Source organism: Pogoniulus pusillus, chromosome 2 (assembly GCF_015220805.1).
Source record: "Pogoniulus pusillus isolate bPogPus1 chromosome 2, bPogPus1.pri, whole genome shotgun sequence".
NCBI lineage: Eukaryota > Metazoa > Chordata > Aves > Piciformes > Lybiidae > Pogoniulus > Pogoniulus pusillus.
The window spans coordinates 8,270,397-8,293,255 of record NC_087265.1 but is presented as its reverse complement, the minus strand read 5'-3'; the positions used below and the strand labels follow the sequence as shown (position 1 = coordinate 8,293,255).

At 44.7% G+C, this 22,859-nt stretch overlaps 1 protein-coding gene across 5 annotated transcripts in view; it reads left to right on the top strand.

Moving 5' to 3' along the window:
* Positions 1–22,859, top strand: part of THSD7B (thrombospondin type 1 domain containing 7B) — a 427,787-nt gene that overhangs the window by 375,591 nt on the left and 29,337 nt on the right. For all 5 annotated transcript variants that reach the window (XM_064155654.1, XM_064155664.1, XM_064155685.1 and 2 more), the window contains exons 17-19: positions 2,422–2,555; positions 5,175–5,328; positions 22,110–22,251. In XM_064155654.1, coding sequence (XP_064011724.1) covers positions 2,422–2,555; positions 5,175–5,328; positions 22,110–22,251 — 430 coding nt within the window. The remainder of the gene's footprint in view (positions 1–2,421; positions 2,556–5,174; positions 5,329–22,109; positions 22,252–22,859) is intronic.

The following is a 22,859-nucleotide window of genomic DNA, read 5'->3' as shown; positions in this document are numbered from 1 at the left end:
CTGTGTATCATACAGATAGGCCACCTTGCTGTGCTGAAATCGTTGGCTTATATTGAATGATCAAGGTGTACTGTGGTCTTCCAGAAACCTCCATGCAGGCCTAGTGGTAGCTGGAAGTGTTGCACACCACCTGCACTCCTCCAAAAGGCAAGGGAAGGTCTTGCACAAGGCAAGGTCGTACCAAATGTTACCGCTGTGTGCATTTCACCCTGAGGTAGTAATCCTCATGAATGTTGCACATTTTCTGGTGTTATTTGTGCACAGATCACGAGAAAAGATTTTTGCTTAATAATGTGTAGGGGAAAATGGTACCAATTGCACTATTGCCTTTGCCTTCTTCATTCCTCCCCCCCTTTCCCCTTCCTCTGCATGGAACATGATGCTTTACTCGTTCGTGCTGTGCTTGCCCCCACTGTTCCTGACTTCTGTTTCCCTCTTCCCTTTCTATTCTCTTTCATGTATTTTGCATGTTTCAGCTTCTCTTACTCCTTTGCATTTGCTAAACCTACGTGCAACATATAGGCAGACCCAGTTAAAATTAGTTTCTGACATTTCCTGTTCTTGAGGGGTTTTCTGTAGCAAGTTACCTTCTTATCAGTTGGTATGGAGTTCATGTTCAGATGTGGCAACAGTTCTGCTTTCAGATTGATATTTCTTTCCCCCACCTCCAGAATTTCACAAATAGGATTTCTTTATTATTGTGACCACAATATCCATAGTCATAATCTGCTATTTTAAAATAAAGCTGTAAGTTATGTAAAATATGGGACAATTGTGTTGTATTGTGGGTTTGGGGATTTTTCTAGGGGGGAGTTGTTTGGCTGGTTGATTGGGTTTTGTGGGGGGAGCTAGTTGAGTGGAAGGTTATTGAGCAGTGTGCCCAGGTGGCCAAGAGAGCCAGTGGCATCCTGGCCTGCATCAGGAATGGTGTGGCCAGCAGGAGCAGGGAGGTCATTCTGCCCCTGTACTCTGCACTGGTTAGACCTCACCTTGAGTACTGTGTTCAGTTCTGGGCCCCCCAGTTTAGGAGGGACATTGAGATGCTTGAGCATGTCCAGAGAAGGGCAACGAGGCTGGGGAGAGGCCTTGAGCACAGCCCTACGAGGAGAGGCTGAGGGAGCTGGGATTGGTTAGCCTGGAGAAGAGGAGGCTCAGGGGTGACCTTATTGCTGTCTACAACTACCTGAGGGGTGGTTGTGGCCAGGAGGAGGTTGCTCTCTTCTCTCAGGTGGCCAGCGCCAGAACAAGAGGACACAGCCTCAGGCTGCACCAGGGGAGATTTAGGCTGGAGATGAGGAGAAAGTTCTTCACTGAGAGAGTCATTGGACACTGGAATGGGCTGCCCGGGGAGGTGGTGGAGTCGCCGTCCCTGGAGCTGTTCAAGGCAGGATTGGAAGTGGCACTTGGTGCCATGGTCTAGCCTTGAGCTCTGTGGTAAAGGGTTGGACTTGATGATCTGTGAGGTCTCTTCCAATCCTAATAATACTGTGATACTGTGATTTAGAGTAATTTGAATGGTGAGAACTTGAATGGCTCCTCAGCAGCGAGGTCAAAGAGATTTTGGTGTGTGGAAGAAGGAATTTTAGGTGCACTGTATTTTTCCAGGGCAGCACATTGTGCTTCGTACAAAGCAACAAGAGAACTCTGTGTCTTCAACCTAGCTCCTGCAGACAAACTGCATTCAAAAATAAATAACTTCTATTCATTACTGTAACAGAACTGTTGATGCATTCATTTGTTTAAACCTAAATACCTGCTAAAGTACCATATCTCAGTGTGCCTCTTCTAACAACCTGGATATCCAGCATCTTTTAAACATATCTGTCAAGCTTTTTTGGCTGGATTTTTCTCTCAGTCTAGCTACCACAGTTCAGATGAATACATGGTTGTGTCTGATTAGAAGATAAGTTAGAGATAAGTCACTTGCAGGGGAAAAAAGCATTTACAGTTTTTGTGTCTAAAAATGAAATGTACAGGATGCATAAAGTTTCATTCTTCTATGGCAAATAACTTACAAGGATATGAAGAAAGCGAAAGTAAATGAATGCTGATTTCAAGTTTGCACCTTCTGAAACACAAAAGGATGTGCTGCATACGGTCCTGATGAATGAAGTGTGATAGATTATAGCAAGAACAGTAAGAGCAAATGAAATTGTAATGAAGTTCCTCTTCTGGCTGCAGGAAATAGCTGTTATTTATCCTATTTCTTAAGGTGCTGCATGTGTACTACTATTATATACTTAAAATTCCCTCGTCAAGATGATGATGAATAAGTGAAGTTAAAGTTATTATGACCCCCTTAGCATAAGGAGAGCAAGCCAGGATATTCTTCAGTGTACTCTTTCTTGGGTTTGAGGTTTTTCTGCAGAGGTGATAACCTGGATAGTTCAGATGAACAGTTTTGACTTTTTCTGCTGGCAGGTGTATGAGGCAGTCCCATGCTACACCGAGTGCAATCAGTATTCCTGGGTAGTAGAACCGTGGTCTTCGTGCAAAATCAACAGCGAACAGAATTCCCTCCACTGTGGAGAAGGAATACAAACGAGGAAAGTCAGGTGAGTGATGACAAAAGCACAGGAACCCCAGATTGAAAGGAGTTGATTCGTGACTTGTGGGAAGCTGCAGTATCTGACCCTCTGACAGTGGCTCTGTTGCTGAGCTGGGTGTGTTTGAAAAGAAAAAAACCATGGTAGGTATAAATATGTAAAAGGTGAGCACCAAGGGGAGGGAGTCAGACTCTTCTTGGTGGTGCCCAATGCCAGGGCAAGGGGCAGTGGGTGGAAGCTGAGGCATAGGAAGTTCCATGTAAACGTGAGGAAAAATTTCTTCCCTGTAAGGGTGACAGAACACTGGAACAGGCTGCCGTGGGGGGTTGTAGATTATCCCTCTCTGGAGATATTCAAGACCCACTTGGATGAGATCCAGTGTGATCTGCCCTAGGTGATCCTGATCTGGCAGAGGGAATGGACTGGATGCTCTTTCGTGGTCCCTGCCAGCCCCTAACGTTCTGTAATTTTGTGATTCTGTGATGAGTTTCTGTGCAGCAGTCTACAGCAAAGCATCTCAGGGATGCAGCCTTGTGTTGCAATCAAGGCATCTTTCAGGAAGAAGGCATGATGTTTAAATTAGAATTCTTCAGCCTAAATGTCATATATACATAAAGCCCCCTGAGGTGCAGAGCCTCCATATTCTGATTTGCTAACATTTTCCCCAAGTAATGGCACTGCACACACTGGAGTGGCATTCGTTATTAGTGAATACACATTCCCCAGGCATGGGGAAATGCTGAGTTATTTCCAAATGTTTGGATATTACTAGCAGGAGCACAGAGGTTTGTTCATGCTGGTTGTCATTTTCTGTTCACTCATCTGTCAAGCGATCAAAGTTAAAATCCCTCTGTCTGAAGTTTGGAATGTTTGTTTAGAGTGGTTATTGAAACCTGTGAGTAACAGAAGGGTATGGTGCATGGAGCTGAGTTTGATTTGCATTAACAAGATTAATTCCACTTTTTGACCACTCGTGCTGAATATAGCTATTGCTATATAGCTAGCTAGTGCTAGACAAATAGAGTGTCCTGGATGAGGTCAAGCAGATCTTTTGGTATCCTGGGCCCAGTCCTGCTCTGTATCTTTGTTGATGATCTGGACGAGGGGATTGAGTGCAGTGTCAGTATGTTTGCAGATGACACCAAGCTAGGAGCAGCTGTGGAGCTGTTGGAAGGTAGGAGAGCCCTGCAAAGGGACCTAGACAGGCTGGATGGGTGAGCAGAGACCAATGGGGTGAGATTTAACAAGGCCAAGTGCAGGGTTTTACACATTGGCCACAACAACCCCAAGCAGTGCTACAGGCTAGGGACAGAGTGGCTGAGAGCAGCCAGGAAGAAAGGGACCTGAGGATACTGGTGGATAGTAGCTGAAGATGAGCCAGCAGTGTGCCCAGGTGGGCAGGAGAGCCAATGGCATCCTGGCATGTATCAGGAACAGTGTGGCCGGCAGGACAAGGAAGGTTATTCTGCCCCTGTACTCAGCACTGGTGATGCTACACCTTGAGCAGTGTGTCCAGTTCTGGGCCACTCAATGCAAGTGAGATGCTGAGATACTGAAACATGTCCAGAGAAGGGTGACAAAGCTGATGAGAGGCCTGGAGCACAGCCCTATGAGGAGAGGCTGAGGGAGCTGGGGTTGTTTAGCCTGGAGAAGAGGAGGCTCAGGGCTGACCTCATTGCTGTCTACAACTACCTGAAGGGAGGCTGTAGCCAGGTGGGGGTCAGTCCCTTCTGCCAGGCAACCAGCAACAGAACAAGGGGAGACACAGTCTCGTTGTGCCAGGGGAGGCATAGGCTGCATGTTAGGAGGAAGTTGTTGGCAGAGAGAGTGATTGGCATTGGAATGGGCTGCCCAGGAAGGTGGTGGAGTCTCTGTCCCTGGAGGTGTTCAAGAAAAGCCTGGCTGAGGCACTTAGTGCCATGGTCTAGTTGACTGGCTGGGGCTGGGTGCTAGGTTGGACTGGATGGTCTTGGAGGTCTCTTCCAACCTAGTCGATTCTATGATTCTAATTACATAAGCATAGAGTGGTGTGGCTTGGAAGTGATCTTAAGGATCGTCTACTTCCAATCCCCCTGCCATGGTCAGGAACACCTTCCACTAGACCTGGTAACTTTTGGTTCTGTTTAACCTGGCCTTGATCAGCTCTAGAGTCTAAATCTATCCTCTTCCAGCTAAAAGCCATCCCCCCTTGTCTCTCCTTATAGCCCCTTGTAAAAACTCCCTCCTCAGTTTTCTTCTAGCCCATCTTCAGGTACTGGAAAGCTGCTCTAAGGTCTCCCCAGAGCCTTCTCTTCTCCAGGCTGAACAACTGCAGCCGTGCAGCCTGACCCCATAGGGGAGGTGCTCCAGCCTTCTGATCATTTTTGCAGCCCTCCTTTGGACCCATTTCAACAGCTTGATGTCCTTTTTGTGTTGGGGCACCAGAACTGGATGCAGTACTGCAGGTGGTGTCTCACAAGAGCAGAGTAGAGGGGAGAATCCTCTTCCTGCTGGTCACACTTCTTTTGACACAGCCCAGGTTGCAGTTGGCTTCTGGGCTGCAAGCACACATTGCAGGCTCGTGTTGAGTTTTTCATCAACCTACATCCCGTTCTTCTCCTCTAATGAAAATGTCTGTTTTCTATGCAGGTGTGTGAGTGCTGCTGAGGACCATGGAGGGGAGACTGTGCCCAATGCACTATGCAATCAGGATGACATCCCAGATACGATGCAGAAGTGTAGCTTGTACTGTCCCAGTGAGTGTGCGGTGTCTGACTGGGGACAGTGGAGCAAGTGTCCGCAGGTAGGCTCTCCTGCTTGTGTCTCTGTGGCAGCATTCCTTGTGCATCAGTCTTCTCTGTGCTGCTTCAAACATGTCATGAGGTAGTTGTTTTCTTGAAAACCTCATTCTTTTCTCAAGGAAGTCAGGCTTAATGGATCCTGCCAGCATGGTTGTACCTGCAGATCTTTATATTTCTAGAGAGACTGGAGGTTAGTTAGTAAAACACATGGTTGTTACTGTGACAGTTGACTCCACTCGTGCTTCCACTTTGTCTGTGTAGAGGACCCCCACAAATCGAGTAGATGAAGGGATCAGTAGTCTAGCTGCAGTTAGGTCTATCTGTGGTAGGAATTATTTGCAGGGGAGACCTCTGTGAGTGATGCACGAGTGCTGTAGCAGCCTGCTGGTGAGTCACGGCAGTACTCCCCTAGACAGGCCTTAGCCTGAGAGAATGACAGCTCTCCCTTCCCAACAGACACTGTTTCTGTCCAGCATCTCCTCCTCCTCAAAACCTTGAGGGAGGATTCGAGGCAACAGCAACAGAAGGGTATGGCAGCAAGATGCCTGAACAATTTGTTATGTCATGAAATACTCAAAACTTTCTGAATTATGCAGGGATTGGAGGCTCTGCCAAGTGCTCTGTTTTCCTAAGTGTGCAAGAAGGAGAAAAGCTGCAATTTCTATTTTGAGCAAACTCCCTGGCCTCCAAGCATGTAATGTCAAACCTATTGTTTCTCCCTGATGGGTGTTCAAATAGGTGCCAAGTTTAATCTCAAGGGGTTTTTTAATAGACTTGCTGGATGCATTTAAGTGACAAACATATATTCATTGCCCCTGTGTTAACAGGGCCATTATCAAAGCTCTGAGTGGTTATTGGACAGGTATTTATACTGCTGCTGACACAGGTAATTTCCTTCCATAATATTTTGTGTAGTGTATCAATGTACTCGGTAAGAACGTGTCAAGTGAAATCTGGTGTTTCATTTCCTGCATTTGCCTCCCCCTGAGTAGCATAGCTTTGATGAAGTACAACGCTCTTGTGACCGATACAGATGCTTGGATACCTTTCAAAGTCCCACTGTGGTTGGGTGTTTCTTTGCCATTGACTTTCAGAGATGGATTTTTTTCCTATGAGCATGCCGTAGACTAATGCAGAGATCCTCAAGGCCCCTGGGTGTTCTGAGGTGTCTTGGTGGCAGTCAGTTAGTCATGAAGGACTACCTGAAGTTTTAAGTGTGCTAACATGCTTAAGACACTCTGAGTTTTTGCCTAAAGGTCCTTTTTTTTTGGCAACAGTGAATCCTCTGTAGCACACAGAAGCAGGAAAGGAGGGATGCCCAGATCTCATGGGCTGCATTCCATCAGGCATCGTAGCACTTGGCAGTCACAGGGCTGAGTGCCACAGTCCCTGTGTCTCCTTGTACATCCTTTTGCCATGGTAGATGTTAATTCATAAATGCGAGGGCATCTGTATGCCAATGCAATTAACTCAGCAATATGTTTCACAAGCTGTTCTGCAGAGCTTTGTTGTGAAGCTGAGATGACTCTGTGCTGATGGAGCATGTGTTTAAATAGTTCTGTCCAGATACGAGGCAATAAACAGCTTGAAGTTTTATGGACAGATAAAACCCTCCTTTTGACAAGTTTACAACAGTGCTGTCTCCCTTTTATAGCCACTCTGGCTATTTGTGTTTGGTTTTGAGAGAGGACCACACAGCACAGTCCCTCCCTGGCTGCAGTGGGGTTGCTCTAAGTGCCTCATGGCTGTATGGTGAAGGTGGTTATGTGTGGGAATACCAGTAGGATGCAGCAGAGATTGAGGGAAGTGTCGTGGCCAGAGTGAGGCATTGCCAGCACCAGGGTAATTAGAACAACCCTCCATCTCCTGAGCTGCTGCTAGGAAAGATGGCCACAAGCTAGTGGACATGGTCAGTAGAGCTACAAAAACAGTGGAGCTATGTGCAGTCAATCAAATAGCTCCAGTGGTTGGAGACCCAAACAAAGGGCTCTGCATCTGGAGTGGAATCTCATGTTAAGTGTTTTGGTTTGGTTTGTTGTCTCTCCAGCCTCGTGTCAAATGTCTTCATTAAGTTTACATGCATAGAACCTCTTGCTCATCAAGTCTCTATTTAACTGTCTCTTTAACTGTCTTTGGGGGAATTCTGCTTAGTAGCTGGTGTGCATGGTATCACAGTATCACAGTATCATCAGGGTTGGAAGAGACCTCACAGATCATCAAGTCCAACCCTTTACCACAGAGCTCAAGGCTAGACCATGGCACCAAGTGCCACGTCCAATCCTGCCTTGAACAGCTCCAGGGATGGCGACTCCACCACCTCCCCGGGCAGCCCATTCCAGTGTCCAATGACTCTCTCAGTGAAGAACTTTCTCCTCACCTCCAGCCTAAATCTCCCCTGGTGCAGCCTGAGGCTGTGTCCTCTCGTTCTGGTGCTGGCCACCTGAGAGAAGAGAGCAACCTCCTCCTGGCCACAACCACCCCTCAGGTAGTTGTAGACAGCAATAAGGTCACCCCTGAGCCTCCTCTTCTCCAGGCTAAACAATCCCAGCTCCCTCAGCCTCTCCTCGTAGGGCTGTGCTCAAGGCCTCTCCCCAGCCTCGTCGCCCTTCTCTGGACATGGTTTCTGATTCATGCCAAACTGGAAGTCACTGCCAGTCTCCCAGGGATATATAACACAGCTTTTGAATATTCACCTGGCTTATTTCTCTTCCTCGAATAATCTGAAATCATATCATAATGAAAAGGCAAAACCTTACATCCTGACTGCTCTTTTCCAAACACATTTAGATTTTGCATCAAAATAAGTGGCACTCTTTTAGTTGTAGCACTCTTGCAAGTCAGCTGCCAAAGAGCATTCCGGGAAATCTTCCTGTATTTCTAGTCATGTTTGGCTTGCTGGAGATAAAGAGAATTTATGAAACTTGACAAATTCTAGTTTGCAAGCAATGAACAATTACAGTTTCAGCCTCCTCTTTGCCTGAGTAGCTTTTTGATTTGTGATATTTACTTAGCATTTTGGTCAGGTGAGAATTCTTTCCCAGTCACTTTGGTGATCTGCGCCTAATTTATAGTGTTGATAATAAATTCATCCTGATAGCAGAATAACTGGCTCTTATCAGCTGAATATAAAAAGGCCTTTTAGATTATCCAGTGTACCTTTTGTCAATATGTCATTGTGCTCTGGATACTTTCTAGGGTATTATTTGGGTTTATCTTGTAGCAATACTCTTCCCATGTGAATTTTCCACTTTCAGGATGGTAAATGATCTTGAATCATGTTGAAATCAATGAGTCATAAAGGTGGCGACTGCTCTGTCAATAGGAAGGTTTTTCTGCAATGCTTGTGTTAAACCATTGTCTTTGCTCACCTTTTTTGGCTGCATTTCCCTTCTGCTTTTACATGTTTGTGTTGCTGGGGTGGGCTTTTGTAATTTCAGGTGCTCCCATAATTGTTTTATCTGTATTTTCCAACCAAATTGCTTTTTTTTCTCTTTAACACTGCTACCCAAAGCTGAATTTTAGCATTTAATGGCACTTTGCCATAACCCAGAAATGCAGCTGCTTGAAATGCAATACTTCGAGGTTACTCCTGAGGTTTTGTCTCCTTACTGGGTTCAACTCATAATTGCTGATTTAAAGTTGCCCTATTACTCACACATTCTCTACTCTAAGAAGTAAATTCAAAATGGTTTTCTCTCTGATTGAAGACTTATTTTTTGGCTCATAAAGTTTTCTTCTTTGTCACTAAGTAACATCCATGTCACTTAAATAGCGAAGCTTTAAAGCCATTTAAAATAACAGTTTGAAGCTTGCTAGTCAGGAAAAGGTGGCCAAGAGAGCCAGTGGCATCCTCGCCTGCATCAGGAACAGTGTGGCCAGCAGGACAAGGGAGGTTATTCTTCCCCTGTACTCAGCACTGGTCAGGCCACACCTTGAGTATTGTGTCCAGTTCTGGGCCCCTCAATTCAAGGGAGATGTTGAGGTGCTGGAAGGTGTCCAGAGAAGGGCAACAAAGCTGGTGAGGGGCCTGGAACACAAACCCTGTGAGGAGAGGCTGAGGGAGCTGGGGGTGTTTAGCCTGGAGAAGAGGAGGCTCAGGGCTGACCTCATTGCTGTCTACAACTACCTGAAGGGAGGCTGTAGCCAGATGGGGTTGGTCTCTTCTGCCAGGCAACCAGCAATAGAACAAGGGGACACAGTCTCAAGTTGTGCCAGGGAAAGTATAGGCTGGATGTTAGGAAGAAGTTCTTCCCAGAGAGAGTGATTGGCATTGGAATGGGCTGCCCAGGGAGGTGGTGGAGGCACCATCCCTGGAGGTGTTGAAGAAAAGCCTGGATGAGGCACTTAGTGCCATGGTCTAGATGACTGGCTAGGGCTGGGTGCTAGGTTGGACTGGATGATCTTGGAGGTGTCTTCCAACCTGGTTGATTCTATGAAACTATGAAACTATGAAAAGGAAAAAAAAAACCCATGAGCAAATTAGTTTGACTTGCATTTTACTTCAGAGATTTCATATTTGTTCCAGCTACAATAGCGTTTTCAGTCAGACATCGTCACTTGATTGCTCAAAGCCTCAGCTAAACAATCTGGAAACCGAAATCCCATCCTCCTCATCATCTCTGTTACATATTCAGCGATGGAGCGACAGGCACTACCTGCAGCGTCTCCACTCAGTGTGCATCTGACTTGGAAATGTAATTAACTGACTTCAATGGAATCCATCAAAGCGTTCTTCAAAAGAGTTAATATGCGAGTTGTGCTACGAACCCCTCAAATAATTACCTCAGATTTATTTTGTCATGTGCATAGCTGTGGCAGCCCTCATAGCTGACCGGAGTGGCCTCCTTGTTTGCCTCAGCTGTTGGCATTTTTAGCAGCTAATTCCGAGAGGTCTGAAATTAGTTAATTATAAGAGGTTACCTGTCTGGCGAGTCAGAACAGCTGTCCCTGTTTCAGTGAGCGTTTTCCTCATGGATCAATAGTGATGTACAATGCTCAGGACTTGCGACAATTGAGTTGTTACTCTCTTGAATCAGTTTGTTGGGGCATGATGCTGCAACAACTGATCGTATTGAAAGTGGCACCAGGCAATGCAGCCAGCTCTAGAGTCTCGCAGCGAATTGCATCGTAGGTGCCAGGCAGAGTCACTACAGCTGGGAAGTGCCAAGAGAAATTGTGCACTCTCGTAGTTGCTGGGATTCACTCTGTGTCCTGGTTTGCACTAGAACAGAACTAATTCTGTTAGGTGATTTTACTTCTCAGCTCAGGCTCTTCTAAGTGATGGCTCTTCTTGAGGTTCATGACATATTTTCACCAACGGTGTCTGTTTTTAGGAGCGATAGCACTTGATGTTTACAGTTGCTACCAAGTTTTGGTGTGCAGAAAGGCCCTTGCTTATGCTTGCTTCTGTGGAGACCAAGGTCACTGCTAAATCTTGGGTACCACATTGCAGGTGCAGAAACCTGCAGAGAAAAACAGACAGGACAGGTGACCCTAAAATGACCAACAAAAGACTTCATTCTGTGTACATCATATTAATTATACAGCTGAAGGGTCATGAGGATCAAGTGTCTTCTTCAATGGGCCAGCATCCCAGGAGTGCTCTGATCCCAATTCCTGTGTTACTGAATCCAGTTCCAGAATACAGCTCCTGAATCGAGTTCCCCATCTTCCACTGAGTCCAGTACCTGGCCACAGCATCAGTGGTGACAGTGATGGAATTGCCATCAGAAGGGTTGGGTTCAATGCTGGGTTTGTACAGTTTGGCAATATCTCAATTTACTGTTTTTATTTTCTCTACAGTAAGTTTAGTTTTCTTCTCTGATCTGTCTCTCTCCCTTATTGCCCTTCTCTTCCACTTTGGGAAAAGAGAGGGTTAATAGAAAGTGCCTGTCACTCATCTGATGGCTGGCACAGTGCATTACTGAAGTCTTCATCACAACTATAACCTCCATGTATAGGTTCTTCATCACAACTAGGAGCTCTGTGCATAGGTTTGACAGTATGGAGTTTGGATTGAAGAGTGAATCTTGAACAGACCTGTGTTTCTAGCCTGAGATATCAGAGGTCAGGCATGAGATTTGTGCTGCTCCAAGACTTTTTGGAAGAATATGCCCTGCTCCTTATGCATAGCTCTGACTTGATTGGGTTTTTTTTTGTGTAGCTTTATCCAAAAGTTGACTGCTGCTGTATTTTTCAGATTAGCTGTTTTATTTTTATTCATCTTCATTAACAATCAGTTTTTTAAAGGCATTGGGTATAAATGGAGCCAGATGAGTTTTCCAGCACCTAGATGCATCTCAAAAAGAAAATTTATGCAAATACATTTTCATTTCAAAAGACTGCTCCTGTTATTGTAAATGGCTTGTTAAATTGTTACAAAACATCCACATCAGCATGAACAATGTAAGGGTTCATTGCACTGTTTAAAACAGTCAAGTCTTGTTGCTGCCAGTGCATTTACCTTAGTTTGAGGCTGTATATTTCCTCATGAATAGCCAGTTCATTATAATGTGGCCAGCTATTTATAGTGCAGTATGCATTATACAAGCTGTGTGATAAGTCAAACAGCTTAAAGGGCTCTCTAATAGGTTACAGCCTTTGTGCTGTGCAATCGTGATGGATACGAAGACCTGGATCAATGGTCAGCTTTTAAATTCCATCACAAAGAAGGTCTAATTGTGTATATTATTGTGTGATGTGCTAACAGCTGGAACTTAGCATTCATAACCTCACAGTTTTACTTAATACCCTTCTTTTCCAGAACAAACTTCTTGTGTGCTCTGTTTGTTCTCTTATTGTCTGGAGCAAAGGCTGTGTGCATCCTTTGTGTATGCTTGTGTCCCTCACTTTGTGTTAACTTAAAACAGTGGCAAGTGGTCATGGTAGAAAGAAGTGATTGCCTAAAGGAAATAAGAAAAATGCAGTAGTTAAGAGTGCCAAGAATTCCTCCATAGAATCAAGATTGTGGCTTTTATGATTTTTAAATGTTCCTTTGGGAAAAATTGTGATTCATTCCTGTCTTAACATTTTATATGTATCTCTTAGTGCTTTGAAATATTTTGTTTCTGTAGTAGTTCATATAGAATCATAGAATCAACCAGGTTGGAAGAGACCTCCAAGATCATCCAGTCCAACCTAGCACCCAGCCCTAACCAGTCAACCAGACCATGGCACTAAGTGCCTCATCCAGTCTTTTCTTGAAGACCCCCAGGGACAGTGCCTCCACCACCTCCCTGGGCAGCCCATTCCAATGGGAAATCATTTTCTCTGTGAAGAACTTCTTCCTAATATCCAGCCTATACCTACCCTGGCACAAATTGAGGCTGTGTCCCCTTGTTCTATTGCTGGTTGCCTGGGAGAAGAGGCCACCCCCCACCTGGCTACAATGCCCCTTCAGGTAGTTGTAGACAGCAATAAGGTCACCCCTGAGCCTCCTCTTCTCCAGGCTAAACAGGCCCAGCTCCCTCAGCCTCTCCTCATAGGCTTGTGGATCCTTGGCTCTAGCTCAGTTTGTTCACTTCATGGAAAAGGATAATGGTAATAGTGAGACTTCATACAACAAAGTAGGCTGGGACAGTACAGTTGTACATGAGAAGAAACTTACTTTCTGCTGCTGTAGGCTATTAATGTACCACCTGAGTTAGGTCCCAATTACTATTTCCATCCAGAAGTAAATTCCATTCCAATCACCACTTCCCAAGGAAGCACATGCCTGTGTTACACACCTTGTTGCTTACAGTCATCAAGAAAGATGTTGGGCTAAATTCAACAGAGTCTATAAAACTTAACTGCCAAACTGAGTTGGAATCTAACCTTGAAGGTGCATAAAGTTCTTCTGGCATTTGACCTTCTACCTTTGTGCATCACATCTACGTCTGTTTGTTAGGACTTGTTGCGTCACATCTACATCTGTTTGTTAGGACTTGTTTCCTCTCTTACATTTATGGCCAGTCATCACCCATATTTATTGTCCTTCTTTGATCCATAAAGTGGGTGTCATTTGTCCAGGACAGAGGCAGAAAAGGTCTTCCACTTAGAGTCATAGAGTTGATTCACTTGGAAAAGACCTCTAAGATCATCATGTCCAACTTGCTTAGCAGGCACTAAACTCTGGTGGTTCTTAGATGACATTCTTGGTAGTGCAAGGACTCTGGCAGAGCAGAGTCTCCATTTCCTAGAAAGGTCAAGTGAGGGGTCATAGAATTATAGAATCATAGAACTGTTTCAGTTGGTCTCCAGAGTTGTTCTTATTGCAGTTCACTGGAGATGTTTGTGGAGCTGAGACCCAAGTAAGAGGCCGAATTTCATCCCAACTTTTCCTCCTTCCTCTACACGGGGTCTGTGCAAATACAGCTCTATCTGGACCCCAGCATGGATTGGTGACCTCTGTGCATGTGGAAAAGTTCATCACCTGCACAGGGTTCTGCATTCTGCTCAGTTCAAGTCACCTGGCTCTGACACTGCCTAAATCTGTCTCAATAAATCATTGCAGTCTATCACCTTGGCTTTCAATTTCTGCATAACCAGATTTGCCATTACCATCAATTTTACTCCATGGTCGCATACCAAAGTCTCTGAGTGCAGAAACTAGTTCCAGGATTACAGGATTTATAACCACAGGCATGCAAAAGTAGCATGACCATGAAGTGATGATCTCAAAAATGGAAGTAGAAGTTAAGCTTCAACCACTAAAATGCTTCTGTTGGCCTTCCTTTAAGAGTGTTGTTGGCTGCCCCTTTTGCTCATTACTTGTGCTTCTGCTGCAGACAAAGTGTTGTACCAGCTGTGATTACCTTACAGGAGGTAATGGCTGACTTCATGTAAAAATAATTTAAAAAGAAAAACCTTTATCTATGATCAGTGAAAGTAGTAATTATTAATAGAACAGTAGGAAGTAAAATAATGTCTTTGAAAGTGTAGCATCCACTCAGTGGGAAGAAAGGAGCTGTAAATGAAGATGCTCAGTAATAGGATTGCTGAATCACAGTGGGGATTATTTACTTTAAACCCCCACACATACACACCAAATTGTGGATTCATATAGGCTTGTGGTAAGAATCTTGGGTTCCTGGTGGGGTAGAGCAGATCCAGTCCTGATCTGAGTACCTGAATGACACCTTCACTATTTCCTGTGGAAGAGTGTTTGAACAGTCAAATTATTTTTTGTCATCTTCTTCATTTGGGAGAATATCCAGAGTCAATTCCTTCTGTAATCTCACTCAAATCTTAATTAATTCCTTCAATTACTCCAGTAGTATTTCTTTCTTGTGCTTCCCTAATATTACTGACTGCTGTTCCTGTCCTGCCTCCTAAAAATGTCATTTGCCATTGATGGTGATCAGTTTTTCTCTCAGAAGCCTTCAAGGTCCGGTTTCAGGACTAGATGCATAGCATTGCTACTGATGGCAGTGGTGACAGTGGTGACAATGGTGACATCATGTCTTCCTCTTGCTATGCTGCTTACACATGTCTGTCTATTATTGCTTGTTAAGAGTCTCAGTATTTCTGTCTTGGAATCAATCCCTCTTCTTAAACTTTTATCATAGAATCAACCAGGTTGGAAGAGACCTCCAAGATCAGCCAGTCCAACCTAGCACCCAGCCCTAGCCAGTCAACTAGACCATGGCACTAAGTGCCTCATCCAGGCTTTTCTTGAACACCTCCAGGGACGGTGCCTCCACCACCTCTCTGGGCAGCCCATTCCAATGCCAATCACTCTCTCTGGCAAGAACTTCCTCCTAACATCCAGCCTATACTTCCCCTGGCACAACTTGAGACTGTGTCCCCTTGTTCTGTTGCTGGTTGCCTGGGAGAAGAGGCCAACCCCCACCTGGCTACAATGTCCTTTCAGGTAGTTGTAGACAGCAATGAGGTCCCCCTTGAGCCTCCTCTTCTCCAGGCTGCACACCCCCATCTTCCTCAGCCTCTCCTCATAGGATTTGTGTTCCAGGCCCCTCACCAGCTGTGTCACCCTTCTCTGGACATGTTCCAGCACCTCAACATCTCTCTTGAATTGAGTGGCCCAGAACTGGACACAGTCATGTCCCCTAGAGACTTTGGGTCCCCAAAGCCATTCCTCAACCTTTTCCACATCACAAATATGGTTTTCCCCACTTGGAATTTTGGAGGGCTGCTGCAAGAGTTGTGCACCCAAGCCGGGGTAGCTGGATATCCAGCTCCCTGTTGCTGCTTTCAAAGTTCCAGCTTTCATCTTTTCCCTTGCAAGTCATTCCCCTCCTGCTGCTTATTCAGTTCCATATATATTTGGCTCAGTTTTTTACATGGTTAACTTGAAAGAGTAAGGCCAGAAAATCAATTATAAAACTAAATTGACTTCTCAATTGACGTAAAGAGAAATCCAACAAATAATATTACAGGATATTAGTTACAGTTTGCCAACTTTGAATTTTTGCATGTTTCCCATGTACTCAGCTTGATTAAATGAACACTTTTCCTACAGAGATTCTTTATTATTCAGAACTGGTAAAAGTGGGAAGCTTATCGCATCCGCTCTGCCTTCTGAACAACATGGCTCATCCGTGCAGTGGCAGCAGCACCTTCAGAGCTGTGGTAAACCAGTCTTTTATTCAGATCCTGGAAAGCACCAGATAGGTTTTGACCTGTTAGAATGCTCTGCTACCCACTGTCATGGGCTGCAATACCATAGTATCAGGGGGTAATCACAGTATCACAGTATCACCAAGATTGGAAGAGACCTCATAGACCATCAAGTCCATCAAGTAATAAGAAACAGGGCAAAGGCCTGACACAAGCCAATCCACATCCAATCCAAATCCAAATCCCTTTATTGCACCCCAAGCATAGGGTTATATACTTTTTTATCAGAAAGCTACATAAGAAGGTTACAAATCATCTCAGACTCTGATTGGTTACATGCACCTGTGTTAGGACTACATTAGGATTACATAGAATCAACCAGGTTGGAAGAGACCTCCAAGATCATCCAGTCCAACCTCTCACCCTGCCCTATCCAATCAACCAGACCATGGCACTAAGTGCCTCATCCAGTCTTTTCTTGAAGACCCCCAGGGACGGTGGATTGCACACTACTTGGCGTAGACATTCTTCATGTTCTCTCAACAACACAGATGTTGTGTCTGGCGATTCTAAGTCAGCAGAGATAGGCAAAACCCACAGACTTCAGGCTTACACTTGCATACATTTGCTACACCAGTCTCTAAGGTCATTCCAACACTCTATCAGCACTTACTGAACTCTCTCCTGTCCATGGCTGGACAATAGCTGCACCACAGTCACACAATTCTATAACATCACTACATTTAACTTTGCTATATCCAACAACCCACCAGGAAGACATCCAAGAAAGAAAATGGTTCCCAGTAGCCAGAAAATCTGGGTGGCTGTATGACAGCATGTGCAATGCTGAGCTGTGTCAGTGACATGGGATCAAGCACAATGGGGAGCATAGAATCATAGAATCAACCAGGTTGGAAGAGACCTCCAAGATCAGCCAGTCCAACCTAGCACCCAGCCCTATCCAGTCAACCAGACCATGGCACTAAGTGCTTCATCCAGGCTTTTCTTGAATACCTTCAGGGACGGTGCCTCCACCACCTCCCTGGGCAGCCCATTCCAATGCCAATCACTCTCTCTGTGAAGAACTTCCTCCTAACATCCAGCCTATACTTTCCCTGGCACAACTTGAGACTGTGTCCCCTTGTTCTGTTGCTGGTTGCCTGGGAGAAGAGACCAACCCCACCTGGCTACAACCTCCCTTCAGGTAGTTGTAGACAGCAATGAGGTCACCCCTGAGCCTCCTCTTCTGCAGGCTGCACACCCCCAGCTCCCTCAGCCTCTCCTCATAGGGTTTGTGTTCCAGGCCCCTCACCAGCTTTGTCATCCTTCTCTGGACAGATGAGGGGGAAATACTATTTTGTTAAAAGAAGGTAGCCATCTACAAATGATGCATATTTTCAGTCTGCAGGTTCTTATTTTGAAGGGAGTAAAAGCAGGTATTTCCAAGGTGGCAGAGACTTAGCTTCTTTCACAGCATTCATTGATTTTTTTTTTTCTCTTTAGTAACATAATGCAGAGAAACATTAATTAGGAGTAGCTACTGAGATACCTGCTTTGATTTTTTTTTTTAACTCGTTTTGGTTTATTGGCAAATCATTTAAGTTATTAGCGTTAGGTGTGAGGATGAACAATCACATTGAGTTGTAGAAAAGGCAGTGAAGTATTGGTAAACGCTTAGCATAGGTTTAATTTTCAGATAATTAAGAACAATTGGGTATTTTAGATGACCTTGGATCCTCAAAGAAGATTGGCTTTTAAAATGATGTGACAAGGCCTGTGTCAGCAATAAGAATGTAATAGAATTTCCTTCGTATAATGTAAGTATAACGAGAATAGGTCCTGACAATGTATTTTAAGACTAGATTGGACCATTTTCCAATGTGTTCTGATATTTATTCTGTTTAGTTATGCTATCATCTGTTCAACTAATCCATTTTACAGCGGTCTGAGATCTAGATTTATGCTGCAATGCAACTGCATTTCTCTTTAATATTCACAATACAGGAATAATCCATACTTTCACCCATGCAGCCTTCAGTATTTGCATGATAATAAGCTTGTGGTTTTAAGCTGTTTGTTATTTCTTGTAATTAAAATGCTCTATAGGAAAATCATGGCTTAAGTCCCCAAGCATTTATGAAAATGTATTTTCACATGCTTTGGATTTTTTTCTTATGTTTCCTATTTATTCCTGAGCAATCTTTAGTCTTAATGAGAGACTGTTAGGAATTAAATAGGTCATCTTGTTCAGTAAATGCCTGCAAGTACCTTTAATAAGGCTTTATTTCCATAAAGTTTGGGGCAGCCACTTCCACACAGCCTTTCACAGAATTGTCAGGGTTGGAAGGGACCTCAAGGATCATCTAATTTCAACCCCCCTGCCATGGGCAGGGACATCCTCCACTGGATAGGGCTGGCTGATAGGTTGGACTGGATGATCTTGGAGGTCTCTTCCAACTTGGTTGATTCTATGATTCTAAGAGAGAATTAGATTGGATATGAGGAACATCTTTATTATGACGGTGGTGTGGAACACTGGAACAGGTTGCCCAGGGAGATGGTTGGGCTCAACAGGACTCTGGGCAACCTGATCAAGTTGAGGATGCCCCCGCTGATTGCAGCAGGGGGTTGGACTAGATGAACTTCGAGGTCCCTTCCAACCCAAACCATTCTGTGATTCTATGAAACCATTCAGCTTTCTCTTGGGACTGTCTTTGCTAGGCACAGTGTTATTAGAGAATTATAGAATCAACCAGGTTGGAAGAGACCTCCAAGATCATCCAGTCCAACCTAGCACCCAGCCCTAGCCAGTCAACCAGACCATGGCACTAAGTGCCTCATCCAGGCTTTTCTTGAACACCTCCAGGGATGGTGAATCCACCACCTCCCTGGGCAGCCCATTCCAATGCCAATCACTCTCTCTGGCAAGAACTTCCTCCTAACATCCAGCCTATACTTCCCCCGGCACAACTTGAGACCGAGAATCATCTCTGTTTGATTTTGATGTGGAAACATAAATAAACTTTACTGGAGTAGTGACAAGAATGGAACTCAACTCACACTTATGCAGCAAGTGATACTCTCCACAATGTTACTTGTATTAATCTTAATCTTAAGATCAGGTTGCCCAGAGCCACATCCAGCCTGGCCTTAAAAACTTCCCAGCAATGGGGCTTCTACCACCTCCCTGGGCAGCCTGTTCCAGTGTCTCACCACCTTTGTGGTGAAGAACTTCTTCCAAACATCTAATCTAAATCTACCCTTCTGTAGCTTGGATCCATTCTCCCTAGTCCTGTCACTACCTGACACCCTAAAAAGTCCCTCACCGGCTTTCTTGTAGACTCCCTTCAAATATCGGAAGGCCACAATAAGGTCTGCTCAGAGCCTTCTCTAAACTGAGCAGCCCCAACTCTCTCAGCCTGTCCTCATAGGAGAGGAGCTCCTCTGATCATCCTCTTGACCCTTCTCTGGACATTTACCATCATGTCCAGACCTTTCTTGTAATAGAGGTTGCAGAACTGGACACAATACTCCAGGTGAGATCTCGTGAGAGCAGTGTGGATGGGAAGAATCACCTCTCTTGACCTGCTGGCCACACTTCTCTAGGTGCAGCCCAGGATACTATTGGCTTTCTGGGCTGCAGGTGTACCCTGGTGGCTCATATTCAGCTTCTCGTTCCTTTTGTATTGGACTGCAGGAGGACTCTGCTGAGTTTCAGCAGGTAAGAGTCCCTGCCCTTGGGGCAGCTTTTCTGTCCCAGCCCTGCAGCCAAAGTGGCTATGACATGTTCCTGTGATCATTCTGGTTTTAGGACAAGCTTATTTAGATTTCTTTGTGATTTCGTTTAAAGCAGTGATCCTTAATGCTCTTCACCTTAGCCTTGCCCAGTGTCACAGGTGTTTAATCTTTGCCACTGCAACTCCTTCCTCCTGAGACAGTTCCCCTTGGCATAACCCATGGATGTGACAGCTGGGACTGGGGCAAGAGCAGTGGCACTGCCCTCCTCATGGCCCAGACAGTGTTTATGCTATAGCCCTGGATTAAATGAACCATGTGAAAAACTTGATTGTGCAGAGGCAGAGCTGGGTGAAACCCCAATCTGACATCCAAAGAGAAAAGCTGTCTTGCTGCAGGAGGGGCTTTGTGAGGATGAGCAGATGCTTTATGTAAAGGGGATGCTTCTTGCAAGGCTGAAAGTGTTTGGTCAGTATTGCTAAGCCTACAGTGAGATGGAAAGGAAAACAATCCCATGCCACAGTGCTGAGAGACTGAGGATGGCAGGCTGCTAAAAACAGTTTTCCTGCCTGTGATGTACAAGCACAAATGAAAACTGACTGTGGTTTGTATTCATGTGGAAATGCAAGCAAGCAATTCCTGCTTCATAGGCAGCTGGACACTAGGATTTGTATCACATGCTTTGAAAAGTCAGATCATCTTCTTCTCAGCATCATAGCTGATAGGCAATTACAAATGTCCTTGCTAGGAATGAAAGTTTTGCTGTAACCTTATTTTTTAGTTAAAAAATAATTAGTTGTGCAGAAATCCCTTCCTATTATTCAATGCTACAGCATTTTGCTTGGAAAGAGGTGGAAAGTTGTCTCAGTTCTAGTTTAAATTTCCCAGAGACTCAAATATAGTTAATAGAACCAGTAACAATTTATAGGAAGCCTTCCCCTCTCCTCCCCTTCAAAGAAAAGGAATTAGATGCAGAGAGGAAAAGGTAAAACACACACCAAATAGCCTTGCTTTGATTTGGAAATTAAAAGAGAAAACTTTAACAATAAATAAAAGGTATTTGAGTTAGGGGAGTTACAAAGAAGTGTAGGGAAGGGAAAACAGTGTATATATATTTATATATATATATACACATACAACCAGATTGATGGCAGTGGTTTTGCCTGCCTTGTGGACTGATGGCCACGTGGTAAAACAGAGAGCAGCAGGAGAGTGGTGCTGCCAGGCAGGGAGGCAGGGCAAGAGAGAAAGAAACAGGGAGTTCCTCTGTTTTTATAGCGGGCTAGACAGGGAGTGGGAGTGGGTTCAACACTACACCTGGGGTCAGGTTCAAGATCCACCCCCGGAGAGGAGTCAGGAAGACTTGGGGTCAGGGTCAAGACCACTCCCCCAGGAGGGTTAACCCTTTGCAAAAGTAGAGCACAGCAGAGTGACTCCATCTTTATCTCATTGTTCCCAAGAATCCCTACAAATGCTTGTGTGATGGTTTGGGTGTTCCCCGCCCCCCCACACTTTAGAAATTACCTAGACTAGACTCAGCCGTCTCTGAGAATGTAAATGAAGCTATTTATTTACAGCTAGCACAATATACAAGCAGATATTTACAGTATATACAGAAATACACAGAAATATGCAAGGTAAAAAGTAATACAGGAACACAACTCCCCTCCCAGAAACCTGAGTCCCCAGGAGGGGCTCTCAACCACCCCTGCACCTTCCCCCTGCCCCTCTCAACCTTACCCCAGTCCTAAAGAAGAATAGAGGTTCAGCCAAGAGGTTAAGAAGCAAAGGTGAGTGGAAGGTGTGTTAGAGAGATGCAGCTCAGTCAGAAGCCCAAGGCAGAGTGAGACAAAATGTCAGAGTGTTATCTAATGTTTTCATTTCTTCTTCAGCAAGACTCTGAGGGGAGTAGACATCACCATTGTTTTCCTTTCACAGCCTATGATCTAGTTCTTCTCACCAAAACATTCTACCCTGCTTCATAGAATCACAGAATCATAGAATCAGCCAGGTTGGAAGAGACCTCCAAGATCATCCAGTCCAACCTAGCACCCAGCCCTAACCAGTCAACTAGACCATGGCACTAAGTGCCTCATCCAGTCTTTTCTTGAAGACCCCCAGGGACGGTGCCTCCACCACCTCCCTGGGCAGCCCATTCCAATGCCAATCACTCTCTCTGGGAAGAACTTCTTCCTAACATCCAGCCTATACCTACCCTGGCACAACTTGAGACTGTATCCCCTTGTTCTATTGCTGGTTGCCTGGGAGAAACTAGCACAGCTTGGAACAGCCAAATCGAGGTGGGTGAGCAAAAATGTCCTGTAATACTGAATTCTTACCTTTAAACCACATATCTTTTACATTATGTGCTTTAGAACAGAGTTGTGCTGATACCATGGCACGGTGTGGCTGTGGGACATGCAGGTAACAGCAGCAGGCAGTGTGGTTTACTGGGGTCTCTTCTGCTGTCCTTGCTTGTTGTACGTAGGTGTGCGATCCCACTGTTGTGCAAACCCGAACTCGACAAGTGCTGAGATCTTCTGTCAACACAAAGCCCTGCCCTGAAGTGTCACAAATGAAGCCATGTATTCTTAACCAAAACTGCTTCCAATACCAGTACAATCTAACAGGTAGGTGTAACTTTGCAACACGCTCTCAGCAGGCAGTGACACCAGTTACAGCATACATTCAATTGATGTTCTGCCTTGCCAAATATCTTTGCTTAAAAGGTGATGAAAGACTTCCTCTGGTTGTGGTTTTTGTTATCTTTGCTTGTGGTGTTAGCTAAAGCCTTGACGTTAAAAGAGTGATGTGTAGACATAACTGATTTCACTGAAGTTAGTTACATGCCCACATTTTTGTTTGTTTGTTGTTTGTTGGTCCATAGGTTAGAGGACAAATGCACAACTTTAAGTTGTCATTGCTGGTACATGGGAAATAAAGCAGGTTAAATGGGAACTCTTCTTTCTGGTGGATTAGCAGTAGAATTAATCCCAAAAGTCCAGTTAAAAAGATACCATCTGTGTGATTCTGCTGAAGCAAATAATACTAACAAAGTCTGGTTTGGAGGCAAATGTGGGTTATACAGGTAGGCCTAAGCTATTCAGAGCAAAATGCATTATTCAGAACCTTAAAATGCATTAGATCTGTTGCAAACAAACTAACAAAACAAAAACAAAGAAAAAAAATCCTTTTGTTTTGACCAGCTTGGATAAATAAGAAAGGCAGAGAGAGAGAG